The sequence below is a fragment of the Schistocerca serialis genome, chromosome 1 (assembly GCF_023864345.2).
Source record: "Schistocerca serialis cubense isolate TAMUIC-IGC-003099 chromosome 1, iqSchSeri2.2, whole genome shotgun sequence".
Taxonomy (NCBI): domain Eukaryota; kingdom Metazoa; phylum Arthropoda; class Insecta; order Orthoptera; family Acrididae; genus Schistocerca; species Schistocerca serialis.
The window spans coordinates 291,045,402-291,066,183 of record NC_064638.1 but is presented as its reverse complement, the minus strand read 5'-3'; the positions used below and the strand labels follow the sequence as shown (position 1 = coordinate 291,066,183).

The window sequence follows — 20,782 nt, the reverse complement described above, 5'->3', positions numbered from 1 at the left end:
GAGGCCAAGGGGGAAAGGGCAGGAGAACCAGAACTAGAAACAGTACCTTTTCTTTTGAAAGACTCGGCCGCAGAGCGACCTGATACATGTTGACGTTTCATCTGCGAAACGTCCGCCCCGATACCACCCACTCCGACCAGGGGCTCTCCCCACGGGCGCCAGCCAGCCGCAGCAAGGGCCACCTGGCAGGATGACCATTGCCGGGAGTCCTGATGCCCCAAGGAGACTGGCATCTACTCCTTGGCCGACGTAGGGAGGGTGCAGCTCAGGTATCGGCAGTACGATCCCTGTGTTGTCAGGGGGCTACAACCTAGAGGGTACATGACGACCCCACCACAACGGGCTGGCTACCGTGCTGGATTTCTGGTGCCATGGAAAGTCCATCATGATCGCTGGTGCAGATGGAGATGCACTATGGGTGTAACTTTGACAACCCATTAGGCATTTAGGCCCAATTTGAGGAATAGTGGGTACGGTTACAACGCCAGTGCAATGCTGAGTGCCAAGGTCTTAGTGCACTTAGGACCAGTGGTACACCACGTAAGGTGTCCTTCCCCAAAAGGCTCGTACTTCTGTAGAATTTTGAAAAATGGAGGTCAAACCCCAAGGGGGACCATCACATAGAAGGCCGAAACGATTGAAACTCCTTTTAGTCGCCTCTTACAACAGGCAGGAATGCCTCGGGCCTATTCTTACCCCGGACCCGCAGGGGGGGATGACACAGAGACTGAAAGTAATACTGATGCAACAGCAGATAATTTATGAAGAACTAAAAGCTTATAAATCGGGCCAGTAAATATGTCGAAGCAGATGTGTGATCTCTCAGGGCTGACCTGTCGCAAGAGAAATCACACCTACAGCCAAACCGCTGCCAAGCCGATTAAGGTTGAAGATAGTTGCAGAATAAATAAACAATGACTTCTATTCAGAAAATTCGTAACAATTAAAATGAGAAGGCTAAAATGTAACGGACGTCAGCCAACGCATCAATAACACAATAATACAACAACATGAGAGAGACTATTGAGGCAGCAGGTGGGTGGGGTCAGGTGAATGTCCCCCAGTGCTCTGTACTTGACTGAAGCCATTCCTCCCCCAACAGTCTCATCACCGATCCATTAGAACTGAGGTGTTAAATAGGGGATCAGTATCCACTATTCAACAGTGTTGCCCCTAAAACAGAAATAAGTTGCAGGAGAAAAAGGGACACACAAATAAAAGAGAGTAAAAGAGGGATGACAGAGACAACTGGCAAAGGAGCTACGGCCAGCCCCCCCAGGCAAAGAATCTGGGAGACCATGCTTAGTGCTGAGTATGGAGATCCAGAATGGGCTGGCATTCCATCAGGATATGAGCTACTGCCTGAAAAGCTCCACAATCACAACCTGGGGGTTGCTTGCTACCTAAAATAAAACTATTGGTTACTCTGGTATAACATATGCAGAGATGACATAAGATAGTGGATATTTTTTTTTCCTCAGGGCTGGAGAGGGGGGGGGGGGGCGGGCGCAAGATGTTGGAGGTAGGATTTCACCAAGGGGAGGGAGGGTGAAAGGAGGAGCACCATGAAGCGGTAGTTTCTTTGCAAGTGCCGATTTTATTACACGGGGCAGTAGCCCACTAGATTCTGAACCATCTCCAAGTGTGTAAAGGTCTTATTTGCACCCACAAATCTGCAGTTGGAGTTGTCAAAGCAAATGTTGGGTGAGTAATTGCTTCTCTAGTCAAACAGTCAGTTCATTCCTGGGATACCCATGTGAGTTGAGATACAGAAAGACAATTGAGCAGTGAGTATGACAAAGTTCAGCAAGAAGGTCCTGAAGAGCAGAGGCCACAGGATGACAAGAGTAACAGCAATCAGTGCCCTGCACACTGCTCATTGAGTCACTAAAAGTTAAAGTGTCTGAGGGAGTTGCATTAACAAAAATGTCGGGCTCTGTTACTGACTATCAGCTTCATCATGAAAACATTACACACTAAACAACATATGTTGTTTATGACTGAACAACTGATGGAACATATAAAAACATAACCTGTCCGATAAACGGTTTTATGGCCATCAGTGTAAATGGTGGCTGCACCCTGATACTACAGATGAACTGAAAGGAACAAACACCAAATGGTCATGGGAGTGAGATTTATTTTTTCAAGTTCCTAAAGTTTATCTCAATTCAAAATCTGGATGGGGGGGGGGGGGGGGGCAGACTTCCAGAAAACACAGGGAGCACATTATAAGGAGATTAGGCTTATGTCCAGGCAGAGGACCTCAAGTTGCATTCCAAGTGGTATTCCCCACTTGGGGGCAGCGCCAGAGTAATGATGCCCCTCATATGCAAAAATATACAGTTTGGTAAGCTGGATAATTATAACATTGTCAAATGGTGATCATGTGTGTGGGCAAGAGTTGGCACTGTTGGAACTGAAGAGGAAAGATCCTTGCTTTGGCAAGGAGAGAGTGTGAGATTTGTCCAGAATGCACTAGTGGACTTGTCTTACTCTACAATGATTGACTTGGCCCAACAATTTCAAAGCTGAAGGTACTGCAAACCTATAAACCTGCCAACTACAGTCCAATCAGGATGACACCAGGTCCCAGTAAATACAGTAGAGAAAAATGCGATTCACACACAAAGGGATGCTCCGAAGGAAGTGGGACTGTTAAGATTCTGCCTTTAGATGTAGCCTCCAAAGCCCAAAGTCATGGTGGGTAAGAGAATTACAATGGTGACAAGCAGTTGTGTCTCTTATGTAGGTCAAGAAAGATTGTGATGTGGTGCTGCCACTTAGGCAAGTCCTGTCACATTGCTGTCTCAAACCTACCCAGATGGATGGTGGTGGATTGTCCCTTCTGGAAACCACACCAAACATAACAGGTGGAGAACCATCCTTTCAAGCAGTTTGCAAAGCATTTTGGGTGAGGCTAATCGGGCAATAGCTGCCTATGGACTTTGGCTTAAGGACTAAGACAATGATACTATCTCACCACCGTGAAGGGAAGACAAATTTGAGCCAAGTAAAATTGAACACTCTGAGTAGACAGAGCCTTTGGGCTACATTAAGATGTGGGATCGTCTGATGAAAAAGTTAATCAAGGCCTGTGGAAACCTTTCATGACAAGGCATAATTCTGAAGCAGTTTGCAGCAACAACTAATGCAGCAGTACAAAGATTGCCCTGAAAGAAGAGTACTTGATTTCTGTAGCCCAGAAGACAATGGAGGTTGGCTCACAAGTAGGATAAAGAGGTATACATCCCTAGTGAGGACACACAGCACATTTAACATTCCTTCTAACTGTGGTTTAGTAGATAGTGAGCTTTAGAAGTCTTACAAATGAGGATGGTCGTCTTTCTAGGATGTTGAGACATTGCAGGGCTCTTTGGTGATCCTGTGTGGCTGTTACAATGTTGTGAGTCTACCATGACAGCAGCTGGTGGCAGAGAGCGCTTGTAGAAAGGGTAATAACACTTCCAGCAGTACAAATGATTGCATCAGGATGTCTCATACAACCATGTCAATGGAATCTGACAGAGAGGAGGTAAAGACTACACAGAAGGAAAAAACTGCCAGCTGGCTCTTCAAAGCACCTAGTTGGTAGTTGATCCATTGGACAGTTACAAGGAAGTGACAGGATTACGAGAAAGAGCTCACTGTCACCAAATTTATCGTGTGGAGATCATCGTAGCAAAGCCACTAGGTTGGATGAAGAGACTGTGAGGTTGATAGCCAGTAACATGCATACCATGGGTGGCACTGGAGTGGGTAACTGTACTGTCATTGAGGACAGACAGATGAAGATCAGAAAGAAGCTGGTCAATCAGAAGGCCCATACTGGATGAAGTAGTATGTCCTAACATGGGGTCATACACACTGGAATCCCCATGTGGCAGAATACAACATGAGTGGGTGGGGGTAGGGAGGTTGTTTGATTAGGGTTGTCTGTCATCTTGGGGTAAGTAAGTGACTTGCCTAGAGGTAAATAAATGTTACAATTGCTGGAATCATTTGCACTCAAACCATTATTGCTTTCAATGCAGTACAGAGGGGAATATATCCACGGGTGACTTACGTGCGAACGAATGTTGAGGCCCCTCCATGTGCCCTGTCAAGACCAGTACAATTTTGTCAGAATGCACGGTAAAGTTTCACGTCATATCATTACAGCACAACTTTAACTGTTTTGGGGAGGACATTTCCTTCAATAGCTAAGATGAAAGCACCTGTATCTATTTGTCATCATCTGCACCTTTATGTACATTCCTAACAAATGTACACCTAGTAGCTCATAGCTCCTCTTACCATTTTGAAGTTTTATGTGGAGTAATAGTCACCTACGTGTCATCCAGCCTTTCACATGTCTGAAGTACTTGAGATTCAGTGGCAGAGAGAGCTTTAATCCATAGGGGTCAATTTCATAATTTTTCCAGAAAGTCCATTTTTTCCAAATTTACCTTCTATTTGTTTCACAAAAAATAATGTTTTGGTCACTGTAAAAGTATCTCCATCTCTTCCAGTAGACAACAGGTATTGAATAAATTGTTTCATTCTCAGTCTTCTGGCTTGTCTCTCTTCCGATTGGAGAAGCAGTGTAGGAAAAGCAACTGGATCCTAACCCTCTACAATGAAATATTGAAACTGATCTGCAGGGACAGCCAGATCAGTAACACCATTATATGATTTGGATTGATGCATTTTATGTGCAGAACATCCACCCTGCTGCTACCTACTCCAAACAAGGGCTCTCCCCACAAGTGCTACCCAGCCACAGCAATGGTCGTCTGGCATGATGATTGTTGCCGATATTCCTGACGCTCTAAGAAGATGAGCATCTACTTCTTGGCAAGCAATATGCTCATATCAATATACTCTAAGCTAGCATCAGTGTCTTGATTTGTGGTGTCCAGAGTTTTCTTGGCACGTCACGAAATGACCATGTTCCAAGACAGTGTAGAAGTGTAGTATGGGTGATTGGCCTTGGAAGCACATAGGCCACAGTGTCTCCTAGAAGCAGTGAGCACATTAACATAGCCCATGGACAGGGATGATTACCAAGCTGGAAAGGTAGCAGGTTCTTCAATTTGGAGCTGGCCATTTGATAGGTAGCCACATACAAATTCATTGGTTCATTCAAGGCATTTCCACTCCTGGCCAGGAACTTCTCCATGTAGTGGATCCAGGTTCTGATCCTGAGACATTAGTTCACCGAGTTTTACCTGCTGAGAGATCATTTTGGCAGTCAGTATCATCAAGTAATTTGAGATTTCAAGGGAATGCAAACAGTAACTTGCATGCTTGTGTGACTTCATTTAATCTGTAAATATTGCACCCCTGGGTGGGATATTGCAGCAATCTTCATTTTTGTTTTGACCTGGATGAGGTGGCTGTTGACTGTGGTAAAGACTTATTATGGTATCTCTTGTGGATATGGTTTATCACTGGTGTTGAATTTATTTAATGACACCAGTTAAGAGTAGACTCCACTGGTGCGGTGCCTGGATATTAGCTAGTACTCTGTTTAAATATGTGCGAGTGGGCCAAATGGGCTTTGCAGTCAATCGAGTTACTGGAACACCGATATCATCAACTGCCTTATGCTGCTGATTTACGGAAAACATGCAACTGGTTTCTTTGCTTAGATTACATGTAATTGTTTTAAGATGTTACGGTGTGCATGGTAATATTTTTTTTCTGTTTTAAAGCTCTAAAACATAATTGTTTCATATATCTGCCTAAATCTGATGGGAAGTCCTCTTGGGATCTATTGTGAATGTATATAATTCTTGTACCAGCTCCTGATAGACGTTTTTCAGGTCAAGTACCTAACTTCCTTTATCAGCTATTGGCCTGCTGTTCTGATATTGTAATTATGTTGTGGATTGTAATTTAACTCTTGTTAATGGATTTCAGTCAGTTACTGGTTTTCAATTAAATGAACAGTGAGGCACAGATATCATTTTAAGGAAAGGTATTTTCATGATTAAAGTTTATGTAATTTTAAAGGATTCAGTAATTACTCTACATGTGTCCAATTTAATAATTATGTGTGCTCAAGGTACCAGTGTGTGCGTTATATAAAATTATTGGTATGAAATAAATTGTGAAATTTTATTTTGCTAAATGTAGGCTTAACAGCTTACCACTTCCTGATCACTGTTTCCTTACCATTTCACCACACATGGGTCGCTACAGCTTGGGCACTGGAACCTTGTGCTGCCACAGGTATGTATCAAAAAGGAACATAGTGACCCCACCATGTTGGATTGTCTACTACATTCGTTCTCAAGCACATTTATGAGTCTACCTAAGTGGTTCTCAAACTGTTCTCCTCTAGGGCCCCCTTTATGAGGAAAATTAGTATCAGCCCCCCTTGCCCTAACTTTATAATAGTTAGTCTTTTTTCTGTTTTACTAAATTAAATTTAGAAAGATTTTACACAACAGAAACCAAAATTACACGAATTATTATAAAGAAGATGTGGAACATTTTTATTTATTCAAAAACTAATGAAATGAACCATATTTGTAGTTCACCAAACCATGAATTTAGGATCACTACAAATTTAAATTGCAAAGTTCAGTGCAATGGATGACCTTGTTTTTGAGAAGAAAGTTTTTCAAGATGGATTGTAATAGCAGAAACAGACACTCAAACTTCTTTGCTTACATTTATCTTGGAACGTTAGTCCGTCTTCATAGATTCGAAAACTGAAATTCCAGTCTTGCACAAGTAAGTTGTTGCAAAAGGAACAAAGATTGTCGCTGCATTTTGGTTCAGTGTTGGGAATTCCTTGTTAATATGTATCCAAAACTCCAATAAAGATACTCCATTAAATTTACTCTTCAGCGAAGTATCACAAATGAGGTCAGTAAGTTGTTCTTGCTCCTTTATATTTAGACATAATGGTCCAGAAACATTTTTGAAAGTATCTTTAACCTAATTAAATTTGTCAAAATTATTGCCGAAATTCTTTCTGAAGTGGATTTTTAGAGTTGTAAGGTGATGAAGGCATGCTTTTATCTCCACTGGAAGTACCTGATTATCTATGTCCTCTTAACAGTGACACTGGGCAGGGAACAGACTGCATCCTCCACGCCAACTTTCCATTTGGTTTTGCCACCGCCCGCCCCCCCCCCCCCCCCTCCCCAATAATTTAAGAAAATTGTTATATTACGCTTTGTAAAAACCACAAAATTACGTTGGAATTTTTTATTTTCCTTGTTTGACGATAGTTACCTTTTAAAATACATTCAGTAACGAGTTAAAACAAATAACTATTATGGTAGTAAGCAGGTTAACTGAAAACGAGTGGTGTGAATCATGATAGTGTTACGGTGCTGCAGGAACACTTAGAATTTGTCGTGGTGCGCCTTCGGGTAAAGACTGGCGCCGGTGGGCCAGCGCTGCGACCGCGACGACATCAAAAGCACTGGATCAGAAGCGCCTGGGACCCTCCTACCTCATGTCACCTTGGCGCTTCGAGACATTACGACGCTGAGGCTGTCGCAGTGTGGATAGTTTCGTTCAGTGCATGCTGCAGACGTGTTTAAGTGTTCCGACTTTAGTATCTAGTGGACTATTTTATATGACTATATTTTATTCGTTTACTTCTGAAACTAAATTCTACCACTAGCCGAAGTGTGGCCTCCCAACTGAATGAACAGTTGGATAGCGATATGAAGAAAAGCCGTTTAGCTCTTGAGACAATTTTTACTACCTTGCCAACAAGGACTAGCAATTAGAGGGCACGAAGATGTAAACTCAAATTTTTTTCAATTGTTGGAACTCCGAAAGACTGACATACCTAAGTTTAAAGAATGGTTAGGGCGTTCGGGGTATAAGTGGACGTCCCACGATATTCAAAACGAGATCATTGATCTACTAGGAAAGTGTGTGTTGAGAAAGGTATTGGCTTCAGTCAAGAAGACTCAACAATTTTCTATTATGGATGATGAAACAAGTGATTCTTTGATTCACGAACAAGTGTCATTTTGTATTCGTACTGTCGATGATTCCTTAGCCATCAACGAAGACTTTACTAGCTTATACAAGACCCCCAACACTGAATGACAAACTCTGTTTAGTATGTTAAAAGACTTTTTGCTCGTCTTGATCTGTCAATGGATAACTTAATAGGGCAGTGCTATGATGGTGCCTCGAATATGGTATGTAAGTTCAAAGGAATAAAAAAGTTAGTTTTGGATATAAAACCAAAAGCACGTTATGTGCACTGCACTACTCGCCGTTTAGACTTGGCAGTTGTAGACAGTCTCCGCTATCTTATGTCTATGAGGGATATTGTGGCTTCAGCCAAGGACTTAATAAACACCGCAAGGGAAACCCAACAGAAGGATGGGACTTTTCACAAGCATATGCTGTGAGAGAGCCAACGACCAAGCTCGTATACGACTGTTTTGCCCAACTCGATGGACTGTGCGGGCTTCTAGTATCTTGAGAATATTGAAGAACTTTGAAGAACTTCTAGAGTTTTTTGTAACATTTTCTGCAGAACACAAAATAGAGGGATGTTGCAAATGTGCAAATTACCTTCAGTCAGTGTTACAATTCAAGACTTTTGTTTTTAGGTCTTTATTGCCATGCAATGAACCTAATCGAGGGTGCCAATGAAAAAATTCAATGCCCTCATCTAAGTGTTGCTGATCTGGAAAAAATATGAGGGCTTGATATGTATATTGAATGGAAGGCGTTATAGTTTGGAACACTTTTGGGTATTCTGTTTAAAAGAAAAACCTTCACAAGATGATGATCCTCCGCTTCCTCAGAATCGAAGTATACCAAAGAAGTATGAAAACAACGAAGCCAGCTGACCGCAAAGGAATATTACAAGGCTAATTACATTGAAGTTTGTGAAACGGTGCAATCTTGAACTACTGAGCGGTTTGCTTCATCTGGAGTCACACAGGTCATAGCAGTTGAACAAGAGTGCTTGCTTTTAGTTAACAGAGGTGAAACAAATCTGGAAAAATAAACTGAGTTTTTCAAACATGACCTAGACATTGAGAGACTGCGCTTACACTTTAATATGTTAGCCGATATCGATAATAATAAAAACTGGTCTTAAAAAAACATGCGTGATGTAAGAAAGTACATTACACAAGAGCCAGCAGTTGGAGAAATGTTATGTGAAGTAGTGAAGTGCATTAAGCTTCTCCAAGTAGTTCGAATCACGACAGCAACAGTAGAACGGTCATTTAGCACCGTTAGACGTCTGAAGTCTTTATCTCCGATCAACAATGGGACAGAAGCGATTGGACAACTTGGCTGTTCTTCATGCCCACCGAGATGTTTTCGATGAATTTGATATTCGACCAGTCAACGACTTCATATTCAGTAATCCAGTCAGACGGTCGACTTTTGCACCATTGGCATTTCGAGTAATATTAAAAATCTTTATAAAATAGGGAATTAAATACATACATAATGTTAAATTTTCAGTTTCGAAATATTAGTACTAGTTTAGTACTATATTACTATAGTACTGTATTAGTTATTTTATAATACTTAAATATTTTTTGGGTGTAAGGCCCAATTAAAACCAGCTATTTACATACTTTTGGACTGAAAGTATTAGGCACACAGTATTAACTTTGAGATACTGTTTTTATTTAATGAACCCTGAGCCTTATTCACAGTAAGCTTAAATTAGCTATTCCACTAATTAATCAAAGTGCTATTACTGTGCGACAGCAATATTTTATGTTTTATTCTTTTAATGATAGTTTAGGATTTATCTAAATATAATTTCAGTCTTTTCAGAGCTATGTATTCACTGCTCTGTAACAGTCTATAAGCGTGATTATTACTTTTAATTAAATCAGCTTTTTACGAAAATACCCTGCGTGTTTATGTTTTGTTTCTTTTTTCAAAGCCAAAAAATGTGTCGGGCTTGTCGAGTTTCCCGGAGTGTCGAGTTATCGAGAGTCCAGTTTTCGGGGTTCTAATGTTGATCATATGACTAAAATGTTTAAAAAATTTAAAACTCACTATTTTTCATCTAAAATTTAGAAAATTTCCCGGCGTAAGACCCCCAGTATGCCCCCCCCCCCCCATATTTTTTATAAGTCGGCGCCCCTGGCCACATCTCTAATTTCTCTAGGAATGCCTACACTTTTTCATTCGATTAGCTTGTCGTGAAGTGTTACAAACATTTTGTTTCTAAAAAATGTCTGTTAGGAAAGCCACTGTCAGTACAAAACCTCTTGCTGACAGTCTGCCTGAGAATGATTTTTCTCCTTTAAGAAACAGAATACCTCACAGTCCTCAGTTAAACATACTTTTTATTACTTTACCATTTTAAAGTTATCGAGCATTACTAAACAAGAGCAGTTGACTGTGTGTAACACCTATCTGCTGACACAGCACTTATAGACCCCCTCGAATTTACATATTTTGCGGTAACAGTATTAACTGTCTCTGTACCAGTTTGTAATACTTCACGAAGGGGTAGGCTATGTTCTGTAGCAGGCAGAGCCTCCCAATGTAGCGGGAGTCCATACAGTAGCAGGAGCTACAGGTTTAACTTTCACTTGCGATCCACAACGAATTCCATACACTGAGCGAGCTCCACTTCAATGCACCTATTCAATGATAGCCTATTTTGATTTAAAAAAGTATTGATCACATCAAAAAAGCTTTTAGTTATTTCTGTTTTCTGTATCAGCTATCAGAAAAACAATTCCTCTCGAATGTGAAACTCATCAAGGAAACGAACATAATCAATCAAATGAGTATCTTTATGAACATCAGTCGGTTTGTCCATCTGAAGTGCAAAGCACTTGCTACACAATCTATCGATTAACTACTTAAGTAAATCAGAAATGTCAAATTCTTCTATGCACTGTATCATTGGAGAACTTTCCAACTGTTGAGCAAATGAATGACCAAATGTAGATAGTATATCAATCGCTGTTGGTATAACCTCGATTTTCCGCAACTCTGTGTGGTTTCTTGCATGTAGTAATCTTTTTGCAAAATCTTGTAAGATATTAATAGGGCATTAGAAATCACATTCGTCATTTTAGCAAAGATCTTCTGATAGAAAATTTTTTGGTATTCCCATTAATTCAGGAGGTTTGGTTTTAAGATGTCGCTTTAACTTTTTGGGCTTCATGCTATCAGCAGCTAAAATGTTTAAACAAATTACATGCTACTTATGTTTTTCATTACTGATTGTAGTTTTTGTGAAGCCGAGCATTAGTAGTGATATGCCTTCTCGTTTTCGCCTTTCGATTAACTCTTTCTCCTCCACCAGCTGATGAAGTTCTGGTGTCTTCATTTCTGTGACTAAGCAAAAACTGTTTCATACTGCAATGAAGTTGTAAGGTATCCATTATTTGCAGATAAGAGCGCATTTTGCTCTATTTCCAGTTTCGCTGTTTCACATACGTGATTCAGCGCTGCAGTTAAGTATGGAGTGAGCAGCGACCGGTAGGTTCCCACGATGGCTAGCAGTGGCGGTTGGCCATCTAGCGATTTCAGAGCCAGTAAGATGAGGTGCTGATGCAGAAATCGCTCGTGACGTCAGCAAAGAGATACGTACAGTGTGTAAACTCTCCCTAGTCCTCAATCGGTAGAAGTCGGTAAACGTCGGGAGGCTTCGGTAGGCACGCAGTTTCGACTGCTCCCAACATTACGTAGCTGACTGTGTTGTACAAGGTAGCCACTGTCGTCTGCTTCATTATTGTTTTGCGCTGTACTGTTCTGCGTGTTTTTATTGTGCAGTTGTGCTAAACATTATCAAAATGAGTGAAGAGGCAGTTGCTGGCCCATCTCGGATCGCCAACAACCCCTATCAGTAGGCCTACGGTTAGAAGGAAACCAGTATTACGTAGCAATGCTCGCAAATTATATTGCGTGTGATTGAATGCTGCGAAAGGGAAAATGAGCAGAAAAAAATGCTTCACCCCATTTACAAATACATGCATACGCCGTTGCTCAGGTAGCAACAGTGGCGAGCCGGCTTTCCCGGTCCCGTTGCACGACGAGTCTTTACCTTATCAATTGCGCTACGCATGCTACAGTGACCTAACTCTTGAAACATTGTCCATTACTCTTTTCGGGCGTTCGGAGAACAACTCACCAAAGTTTCATTGCAATCGGACGAATGGTTTGTGAGCGCATAGTAGACACACATACATACATACATTTTTATATATATATAGATTTTAATGTACATGACGATTTCAGTTTCGTCTACGAACAACATTTAAAGTGAATTATACTTCCAAGTCTATCGTCTGGTTTCGTGTAAGCATGAGGCGCAATTTGTAGTGCCAGCACTGCAAATGGTAGGCGCGCCTTGTCCTCCCCCCCCCCCCCCCCCCATCCCATCGGCTCCTCTCCTCTCCTCTCCTCTCGCCTTCCAATCAATGCTTGCTTCATCCACTCCCCTCACAACTCTGCCGTCTTAGAGTTAACACACTGTAGGGAAAACATTGTATGTTCATTTTACAATTGCCGCCGCAGAACGCTGAACTAAGCTCTGTTTACATAACGACGAGACCGAAGGCGTCCGACAATAACTCGGCAGCACACGAATGATGCACGTGGCTGGGCATAGTACAGTCACGTTAACACTGCGTTACTACTGCTGTCTATTCTCAGCGTCTGCTGAAATGGACAGTGACCGGGAAGAAAAATGAAAAGGTTTGCCAATACTATTAGTAAGAGTTCTGGAGAGAGCAGCAGCCGCAGTAGGAAAGGTTGAACGGACAGTACGTAATGTGAACGACGTTCAGAAAGCCAGAGAGGTCAAAAAATTGTGTCACCCAGGAAGAAGAGACTGAGGAAGAAAACGAAGTGTCGACAACTTTGGTAAGTGTTTACCGAAAAGAAAGTTGTCGGAATATTAAGACGCTAAAAGAAAAATACCCACTCTTCGAAAGCTTTAGAATTGAGTGAAGTAGGAGACAGACAATTTCATGGAGAAAAGAATCGCTTTCTGTAAAATTTTGAAGAATATGAGGTTTCGTTTTAAAAATAAAAAACAGACTAATATTTTTAGTTGAGAGGGAGGACACAGTAGCATGATGCGCACACTTTCTTAGAACTGCGAGAGAAAACGAGAAAGGGGCCAAGAAACCAGTATGTATACTGATGTAATATGGGCGCATGCACACTGTAATGTCACTAAATGTTAACAGCATAGTGACGTATCATGTGTGCTTAAAAATGAAAGTTCTCGACATCTTTGTACCCAGTTCTGCCTCATCGGCGGACTCTTAGAGCTGTTGCTGACGTCCGAAGCAGCTCTGCCAGTCTGAATCTGCCTCGTCCGATATATCCACAGAACCACACAACGAAATTTCACCGTCGCTGTCTGGTTGAAGTTCATGCGGAAGGAGAAATGGTGTTCACTGAAGGTGAAGAGCTCATCTATGATTCGAGATAAACATCGGAAGATTACCACAACGAAATGAACAGTGAAAATTGTATAAAATGGTTGCAAGTGCGTCTAATTCCAAATATTCCACGTGGAAGTATATCGGTATTAGCAAATGCACCCCTACCATTGTTTTCCTGTAAATAAAGCGCCTAATATAACTTCCGGCAAACCAGATAACAATCATGGCTGACTAAGCATAAAATTTCATTCGGTGCGAATTTAACAAGCAACGATATCTTGGAAGTTGCGAAACGTTATAAACCCGAGACAGAATATACAGTAGATAGAGTACTTAAGGAATCCGGAAAAGGACTTACAGTCCACTTCACAATGACATGAACCCTATCGAACATTCTGGAATTTAACGAAACAAAGTTTCATCGAACAACATCAGCAGCGTTACCATTTACCAGCTTAAACAAATGAATACGTGCGGCAACTGGAAGAAGGCGTGTGATAAAATGGAAACTATACGCACAAATACTGGCACAGAGACGCGCTGACGAACGAAGCTACACTACTGGCCATTAAAATTGATACACCACGAAGGTGACGTGCTACACACGCGAAATTTAACCGACAGGAAGAAGATGCTGTGATATGCAAATGATTAGCTTTTCAGAGCATTTACACAAGGTTGGCGCCGGTGGCGACACCTACAACGTGCTGAAATGAGAAAAGTTTCCAACCGACTTCTCATACACAACAGCAGTTGACCGGCGTTGCCTGGTGAAACGGTGTTGTGATGTTTCGTGTAAGGAGGAGAAATGCGTACCATCACGTTTCAGACCTTGATAAAGGTCGGAAAGTAGCCTATCGGGATCTTGGTTTATCGTATCGCGACATTGCTGCTCGCGTTGGTCGAGATCCAATGACTGTTAGCAGAATACGGAATCGGTGGGTTCAGGAGGGTAATACGGAACGCCGTGCTGGATCCTAACGGCCTGGTATCACTAGTAGTCGAAATGATAGGCATCTTATCCGCATGGCTGTAACGGATCGTGCAGCCACGTCTCGATCCCTGAGTCAACAGATGGGGACATATTCAAGACAACAACCATCTGCACGAACTGTTCGACGACGTTTGCAGCAGCATGGACTATCAGCTGGGACACTATGGCTGCGGTTATCCTTGACGCTGCAACACAGAAAGGAGCGCCTGCGATGGTGTACTCAACGACGAACCTGGGTGCACGAATGGCAAAACGTCATTTTTTTTTCGGATGAATCCAGGTTCTGTTTATAGCATCATGATGGTCGCATCCCTGTTTGGCGATATCGCGGTGAGCGCACATTGGAAGCGTGTATTCGTCATCGTCATACTGGCGCACCACCCGGCGTGACGTTATGAGGTGCCATTGGTTACACGTCTCGGTCAACTCTTGTTCGCATTGACGACACTTTGAACAGTGGACGTTACATTTCAGATGTTACGACCAATGGCTCTACCCTTCATTCGATCCCTGCGAAATCCTACATTTCAGCAGGATAATGCACGACCGCATGAACGCCCCTCTCACCAACTGAAAACATCTGGTCATTGGTGGCCGAGCAACTGGCTCGTCACAATACGCCAGTCACTGCTCTTGATGAACTGTGGTATCGTGTTGAAGCTGCATGGGCAGCTGTACCTGTACACGCCATCCAAGCTCTGTTTGACTCAATGCCCAGGCGTATCAAGGCCGTTACTACGGGTACTGGCTACTGATATCTCAGGATCTATGCACTCAAATTGCGTGAAAATGTAATCACATGTCAGTTCTAGTATAATATATTTGTCTAATGAATACCCGTTTATCATCTGCATTTCTTCTTGGTGTAGCAATTTTAATGGCCTTTAGTGTATTAAGCGCGTAATTTTTCAACCTCAACCAGACAGCGACGGTGAAATTTCGTTGCGTGGTTCTGTGGAAATATCGGACGAGGCAGATTGAGACTGGCAGAGCTGCTTCGGACATCAGCAACAGCTCTAAGAGAGTCCGCCGATGAGGCAGAACTGGGTACAGAAGAGCTAGGTGTTCAGCCTTTACATATGGATTGAAGGTTGTTGAAATCCTTTTATTTACTTTTTTCACTAAGTCACATTTTTTGTTCCTGTCTTTCTTTTTTCATTTGGAATCCTTGTGTATGTTCTTTTAATTATTTTTATTTAGCCATCATAATAATTAAACTTTTGAAACTGCTGATGTATTGATCAAAAAACAAAAGTAGAATAATCTGGTTCTACTGGTAAGAATGCGCTCAAATCTGTACTTTTGCTACAAGATTTAATAACACCGTCAGCGAAGTCATTTCGATAAAGATTTGAAAATAAAGAAAGCAACGGTACCTCACAAGATGTGAACCCACAACCTCTTGCAGAATAAGCAAATGTGTTGTCCAATAAGCAAATGTGTTGTCCGCTGCACTACGTCAGCTGACAGTATGAGCTCAATTTTACTGATACAGATTTTTGCGTGAAATTCGAAACTTTTTTCCTCCACCACTTACAAACTAGGGCTCACTAGGGTGAATCGCTCCAGGATGTGATACCTGGGGCCCTAACCTACACCACCGTATATATGTACATATAGTTTCAAAAGTCTCTCCCCCCCAGTGGGGACCCCTCTTTGTTATTAGATCGTACACCAAAATTTTATTTTCATTTCTTATGCCTTCCTGTAGAATAATATATTAACAGCGAATGTGTATTTATCTGGAGCACTCCCAACTCAAGTTATTAGATAAAAAAAAAGAAAACAATTCTATTTTAATTTCGCACAATTCTCTGGAGAAAAATGTGTTGATAGCAAATGTATTATGCGTTCGTATCAGTTATTCAACCGTAACACACCAGATGATTTTTCCTCATTTACTACATTTTCATGTAGAAGAAAATATCAAAAGCGAATGTACCGTTCTCTCCTAAACGCACGCACAGCTGCATTGTTCGACCACAAAAAATAGTTTTATTTTATTATTGTTCATTTCGATTGTTCTTCTGCACAAGAATGTGTTAACAGATTGCATACTTGTTTCATATGCTGAACGTATGTCAAGTACTACAGTTCACGAACCGTGTTACATTTTCATTGAGCACTATTATACCGTTCGTGCGTCACCCGAAACAACCAATAGCAGCAGTACACGTGAACAGTTCGCAGCGCGCCCATCTAAAACCGCAATTATTGTAAACCGAACAACTAATACATTTACTCTGGTGCGAAACAAGTAACTGTTCTTAATAAATATTTGTAACAGATGTTGCCTTTTGCCACTCAGACGCTAGGAGTAGCCTACGGGTCATAAATAGTATCTTTCAATAATTTTATAATGCCAAGAAACGTTGATATTAACAAATAAATAACTCTGGCATAACCAAAGATGTACGACCTCATACGAATTGTACCAATTGTACGCTGAAGTTACAGACTGTGCGCCATAGTCGGCAGCCATCGGTAGGATGCCGTTCGATCTAGTCATGCGGTAGACCATGCCCCCGTTCCGTTAATAGCTGGCTTATAATCGGTGTGAGCAAGTTAATTTTTGGGTGTTTCTTAAGTAAACCCACCATAATGGCATACAGTGTAAAAATTATTTGCATAAAAAACTTCTCGCTTCATTACATAAAACAGACAGTAGTATTGCATTTTCAGAATGCTACGACTCTGGAAGGGAACATAAAACTACGGCAGCATCTCCACGAAACAGGTACAAAGAATTGCTATGCGCCGGCTCACTATGTCAGTTCAAGGACGGACCGGCTTAATAGGAGCAAAACTCTGGTGGGAAAACGTTGCCAATTATACTGGACGCTCCTTATACCACTACCTACGCAATTACCGGCTGAACTGGGATATTTCTGGAGGTATAGTACGAGTGCATAGAGATACATGAGCCAATGTTCGCAATGCGCGCCACAGTTCAGAACACAAGTCACACGCAGCCGACAACGGCTGATTCCGTCGACTGCGCCCAGCTCGCTCAGTCGTTTCAAATAATACTATAAATATAACCGCGCTTTCGTTGTCGTCGACCACGTCCGGCGTAACACCGACGTCGGGCGAAATTCAATCCAGACCAACATCACTGTTCGAAGAAGATAAACGCAATATTGTTACTAAGTATATTTATTTTTATTAGTTTTTAAAAATGTATCGCGCCCGCCCGCCGCCCCCCCCCCCCCCCCCTGCATATCAATCGCACCACCAATTTGAGAACCACTGGTCCATCCAGTTACTGTGAGCGGACTATCTTTAACACTGTAGGCAGTGGCACTATGAGAGCGTTCTTCCCCACTCGGTCCACACTAGTGAAAAAATTTTTTGAATGCAGTCACATCCACACTTCACTTGAGCCAAAAACTGAAAGTAACGTGATAAAGATACAGACAAAAGCGGGAACCCAGAGCAATAACTGGGTACACATCACAGGCTGCCACCACGAGTAAGAACGTAAGAAAAGTACGGATAGTCTGAGATGGGAGACCGCAGCACAAGAAAGGAAGTAGGCGCTGCAATAGCTTGGAGACCCGTGCTCGCCACTCACACTCGACCGAGTCACGTGCCCCCTGAGGGATCCTGCATGAAATGAATGTGGCTCTTTTGTTAGTTAGCGTAGATCCTATCATTAAAAATGCTTCATCGACCCCTAATTTGTCCAGTTCACCTAAAACCAAAACGCCACCTACCGGTCTCCAATGAATGGGCTAGACTACATGTGCCCATCAACACCAAACAGACTACTTGTGCCGCACCTGAAACACCCTGTATGAAGCACCACTATCCCCAATATTAAAATCATTATCCCCCTCCCTCCCACACGCGTAGGTAAGGCCATCCATAATACTGAGTCTATAAATATTTAAAGAAATAATGTACCACATGTAAAAAAAAATTGCTTCAGAAAATCAATGATAGTGCATTTAAAATATTCGTAAATTATAGGCCCAGCTACACATGAACCTATATTTGTCTACTGTTTTGTCACATACAGCACTAAGCACTGTACACATATTTAGGTGCAGAAATGCTTTTATCCTTACATCCATAGTAAGAAAGGAGACATAAGATCAACTATGCTTTTTAGAACTGCAAGACAAATTTAATGTGTGGAGGGAAAATACACACTGCCAGAAAATAAAATGCAGTACTCACAGGGACTGTACAATGCAACCAGGGTATAATATGTGAACACTGAGACATTGAAGCAGAAGCATTTCATTTGTCACGCTCATCGGCGACCATGTGGCGTTCAGGAGACCTGTACGCGCACCCTCTGCTTCGGCCCTGCAGGTAGTGCCACTGACGAGTGCGCACTCCTGTTCTACAGACTCAGCTATCTGAATGGAGTCTTACTGTGGGCCTGTGGGAAGCTGGAGCATTGTGCGAGCGGCGGTGACCCATCGAATATCATCCAGGGACGAGATCCAGGCACATGTTGCACCTGCTGCGTTATTAGGGACGATTGGGGACCATCTGCTTGCAGTGTGGTTATGATCACATGTGCTACCATTGACATCCCGACACAGGTAAGCATGCTACTCTGATTTCATGAAAGAGTTGACTTGAGAATGGAATGGTACTCCGTTGTCTTTAGTGATGAGGGTAAGTTCTATCTATATACGAGTGATAGACGTAAACATCTATGGCGTAGACCTGGTGAGCCGCCTTTTTCAGAAAGCATTCATCTGCGACACCCAAGTCTCATCCCTGGTTTCGTGGTGTGGGGGGCCATCAGTTACAGCCTGTAGTCACATATGGTGTTTTTGCAGGGTAAAGTAATCTGTGCCTGCTACATAGCACAGGCTATCATCCCCGTGATATTACCATTTGTTCGACAGAACGCTAATTTGTTGTATTTTTCCAGCAGGACAATGCACTTCCACATACGGCTGATGCGTCGCAACATGTTGTTCATCATGCACAAGAACCGCAGCCCTGACACCAAGATCACCAGATCTTTCACCACTTGAAAATGTATCTGACACGATGAAGCACGAACTTAATCTTTCTCCAGCGCCTGCAAGAACTATTGCCGAATCGCAGCGAAAGGCATAAGATGCTTGGGATAGTCTCTAACACATTGTTATTCTGCACCTTCATGAAAGTCTGCATGCCACGACTAGAGCCTGCGTTGCCGCTACAACTGGGCACACTACTTATTTTTTGGGTATCCTCTACTGTGAGGTGTTTCATTTGGTCTGAATTCATTATATACTCCTACAATGACTAATTACCAGTCACCTCACTTGCCAATAAAGTGACCTTGGGGGTGTTGGATTTCCTTTCCGGCAGTGTACTGTCACCACAAATGAAGCAGTTAAATTTGCTCAATCAAACCCAAGCCTTGCTTCCAACAGCTATTCTTCACTCTTTGGCTCCTTTTAAATCAAGCTATGTAGCTATGTTTGACGTCATCCATGTCAGAAACCTAAAAATTGGTACTGATTTCTTACTTACACTATTCTGAATTCTTGACCCCAATTTCAACAACTGAAAGTTCCGTCAGTTCTCATTAGCTTGTGAAGTAAGGTTCTTCAGTCTCTCAGTCATTGACATTACATATTATAACCAGGGCAGTACACGTGCAGGTCCCTTTAAAACGTCCTTGTTGGAAATGCTACAAGTTTCTACAAATAAAACGAAGTACTGAAAGTGCCTTTTAACAGGGGAAGTGAAGGGCACTATATGTTGTTCCGTCTTGTGTGTCTACTGTTTTCTGCTTCTGTGTCTTAGTTTGTCTGTTACTCATCAGCGAAGACCTAACACACAAGAACGCTGAAAATAACTTCTCATCCACACATGAATGCATAAAACAAGGCAATTAACCATTCCCTCGATTCTGTACAGGGAGACTTGAGGTGGTAGCAGCGCTTGGACCTGTTGCAGATGGCAGCTCAGTCTGACGTAAAAATCGTACCGCACGCCATTCTCAAAGCGGAAAGCGCCTGTTTGTGCGCGCATCACATTGATTAAAGCCAGGAATACGACGCGGAGGCGCACAGGACGCCCAGACCCACCTGGTGGCAACAAGATACAGTAACTAAAGTCAGAGAGGGTGCAACAAACACACACCAGAGATGTTGAACTGTAGACTTACCTCCTCGCATAGTGCTATCATACGCCTTGTCGATTCCAATGACTGAAACAGAAACAATATCATTAATTTTCATTGAAGTTTTATAATTGTTTATTTTAAACTCTAGTTTTACACCATGGCAATGGCTTCACTTATATATCCAAGACAGAGAGAATAAATTGAGCTTACAGAAATAATTTTAATGACAGAAGCGCATTACCAATAGTACAAAAGGCAGTATTTTGAGCAAGCAGTGCCAGTTAACTAATACTGGAAAGAGACCGATTTAAAAATTATTCCAGGAAAAGACAATGTTTGAACCTT

General features: G+C 42.1%; 1 protein-coding gene across 4 annotated transcripts in view; it reads right to left on the bottom strand.

Moving 5' to 3' along the window:
- LOC126468704 (synaptosomal-associated protein 25) overlaps positions 1–20,782 on the bottom strand; it is a 411,734-nt gene that overhangs the window by 70,882 nt on the left and 320,070 nt on the right. For all 4 annotated transcript variants that reach the window (XM_050096572.1, XM_050096571.1, XM_050096573.1 and 1 more), the window contains one exon: positions 20,480–20,521. In XM_050096572.1, the coding sequence (XP_049952529.1) occupies positions 20,480–20,521 (42 nt within the window). The remainder of the gene's footprint in view (positions 1–20,479; positions 20,522–20,782) is intronic.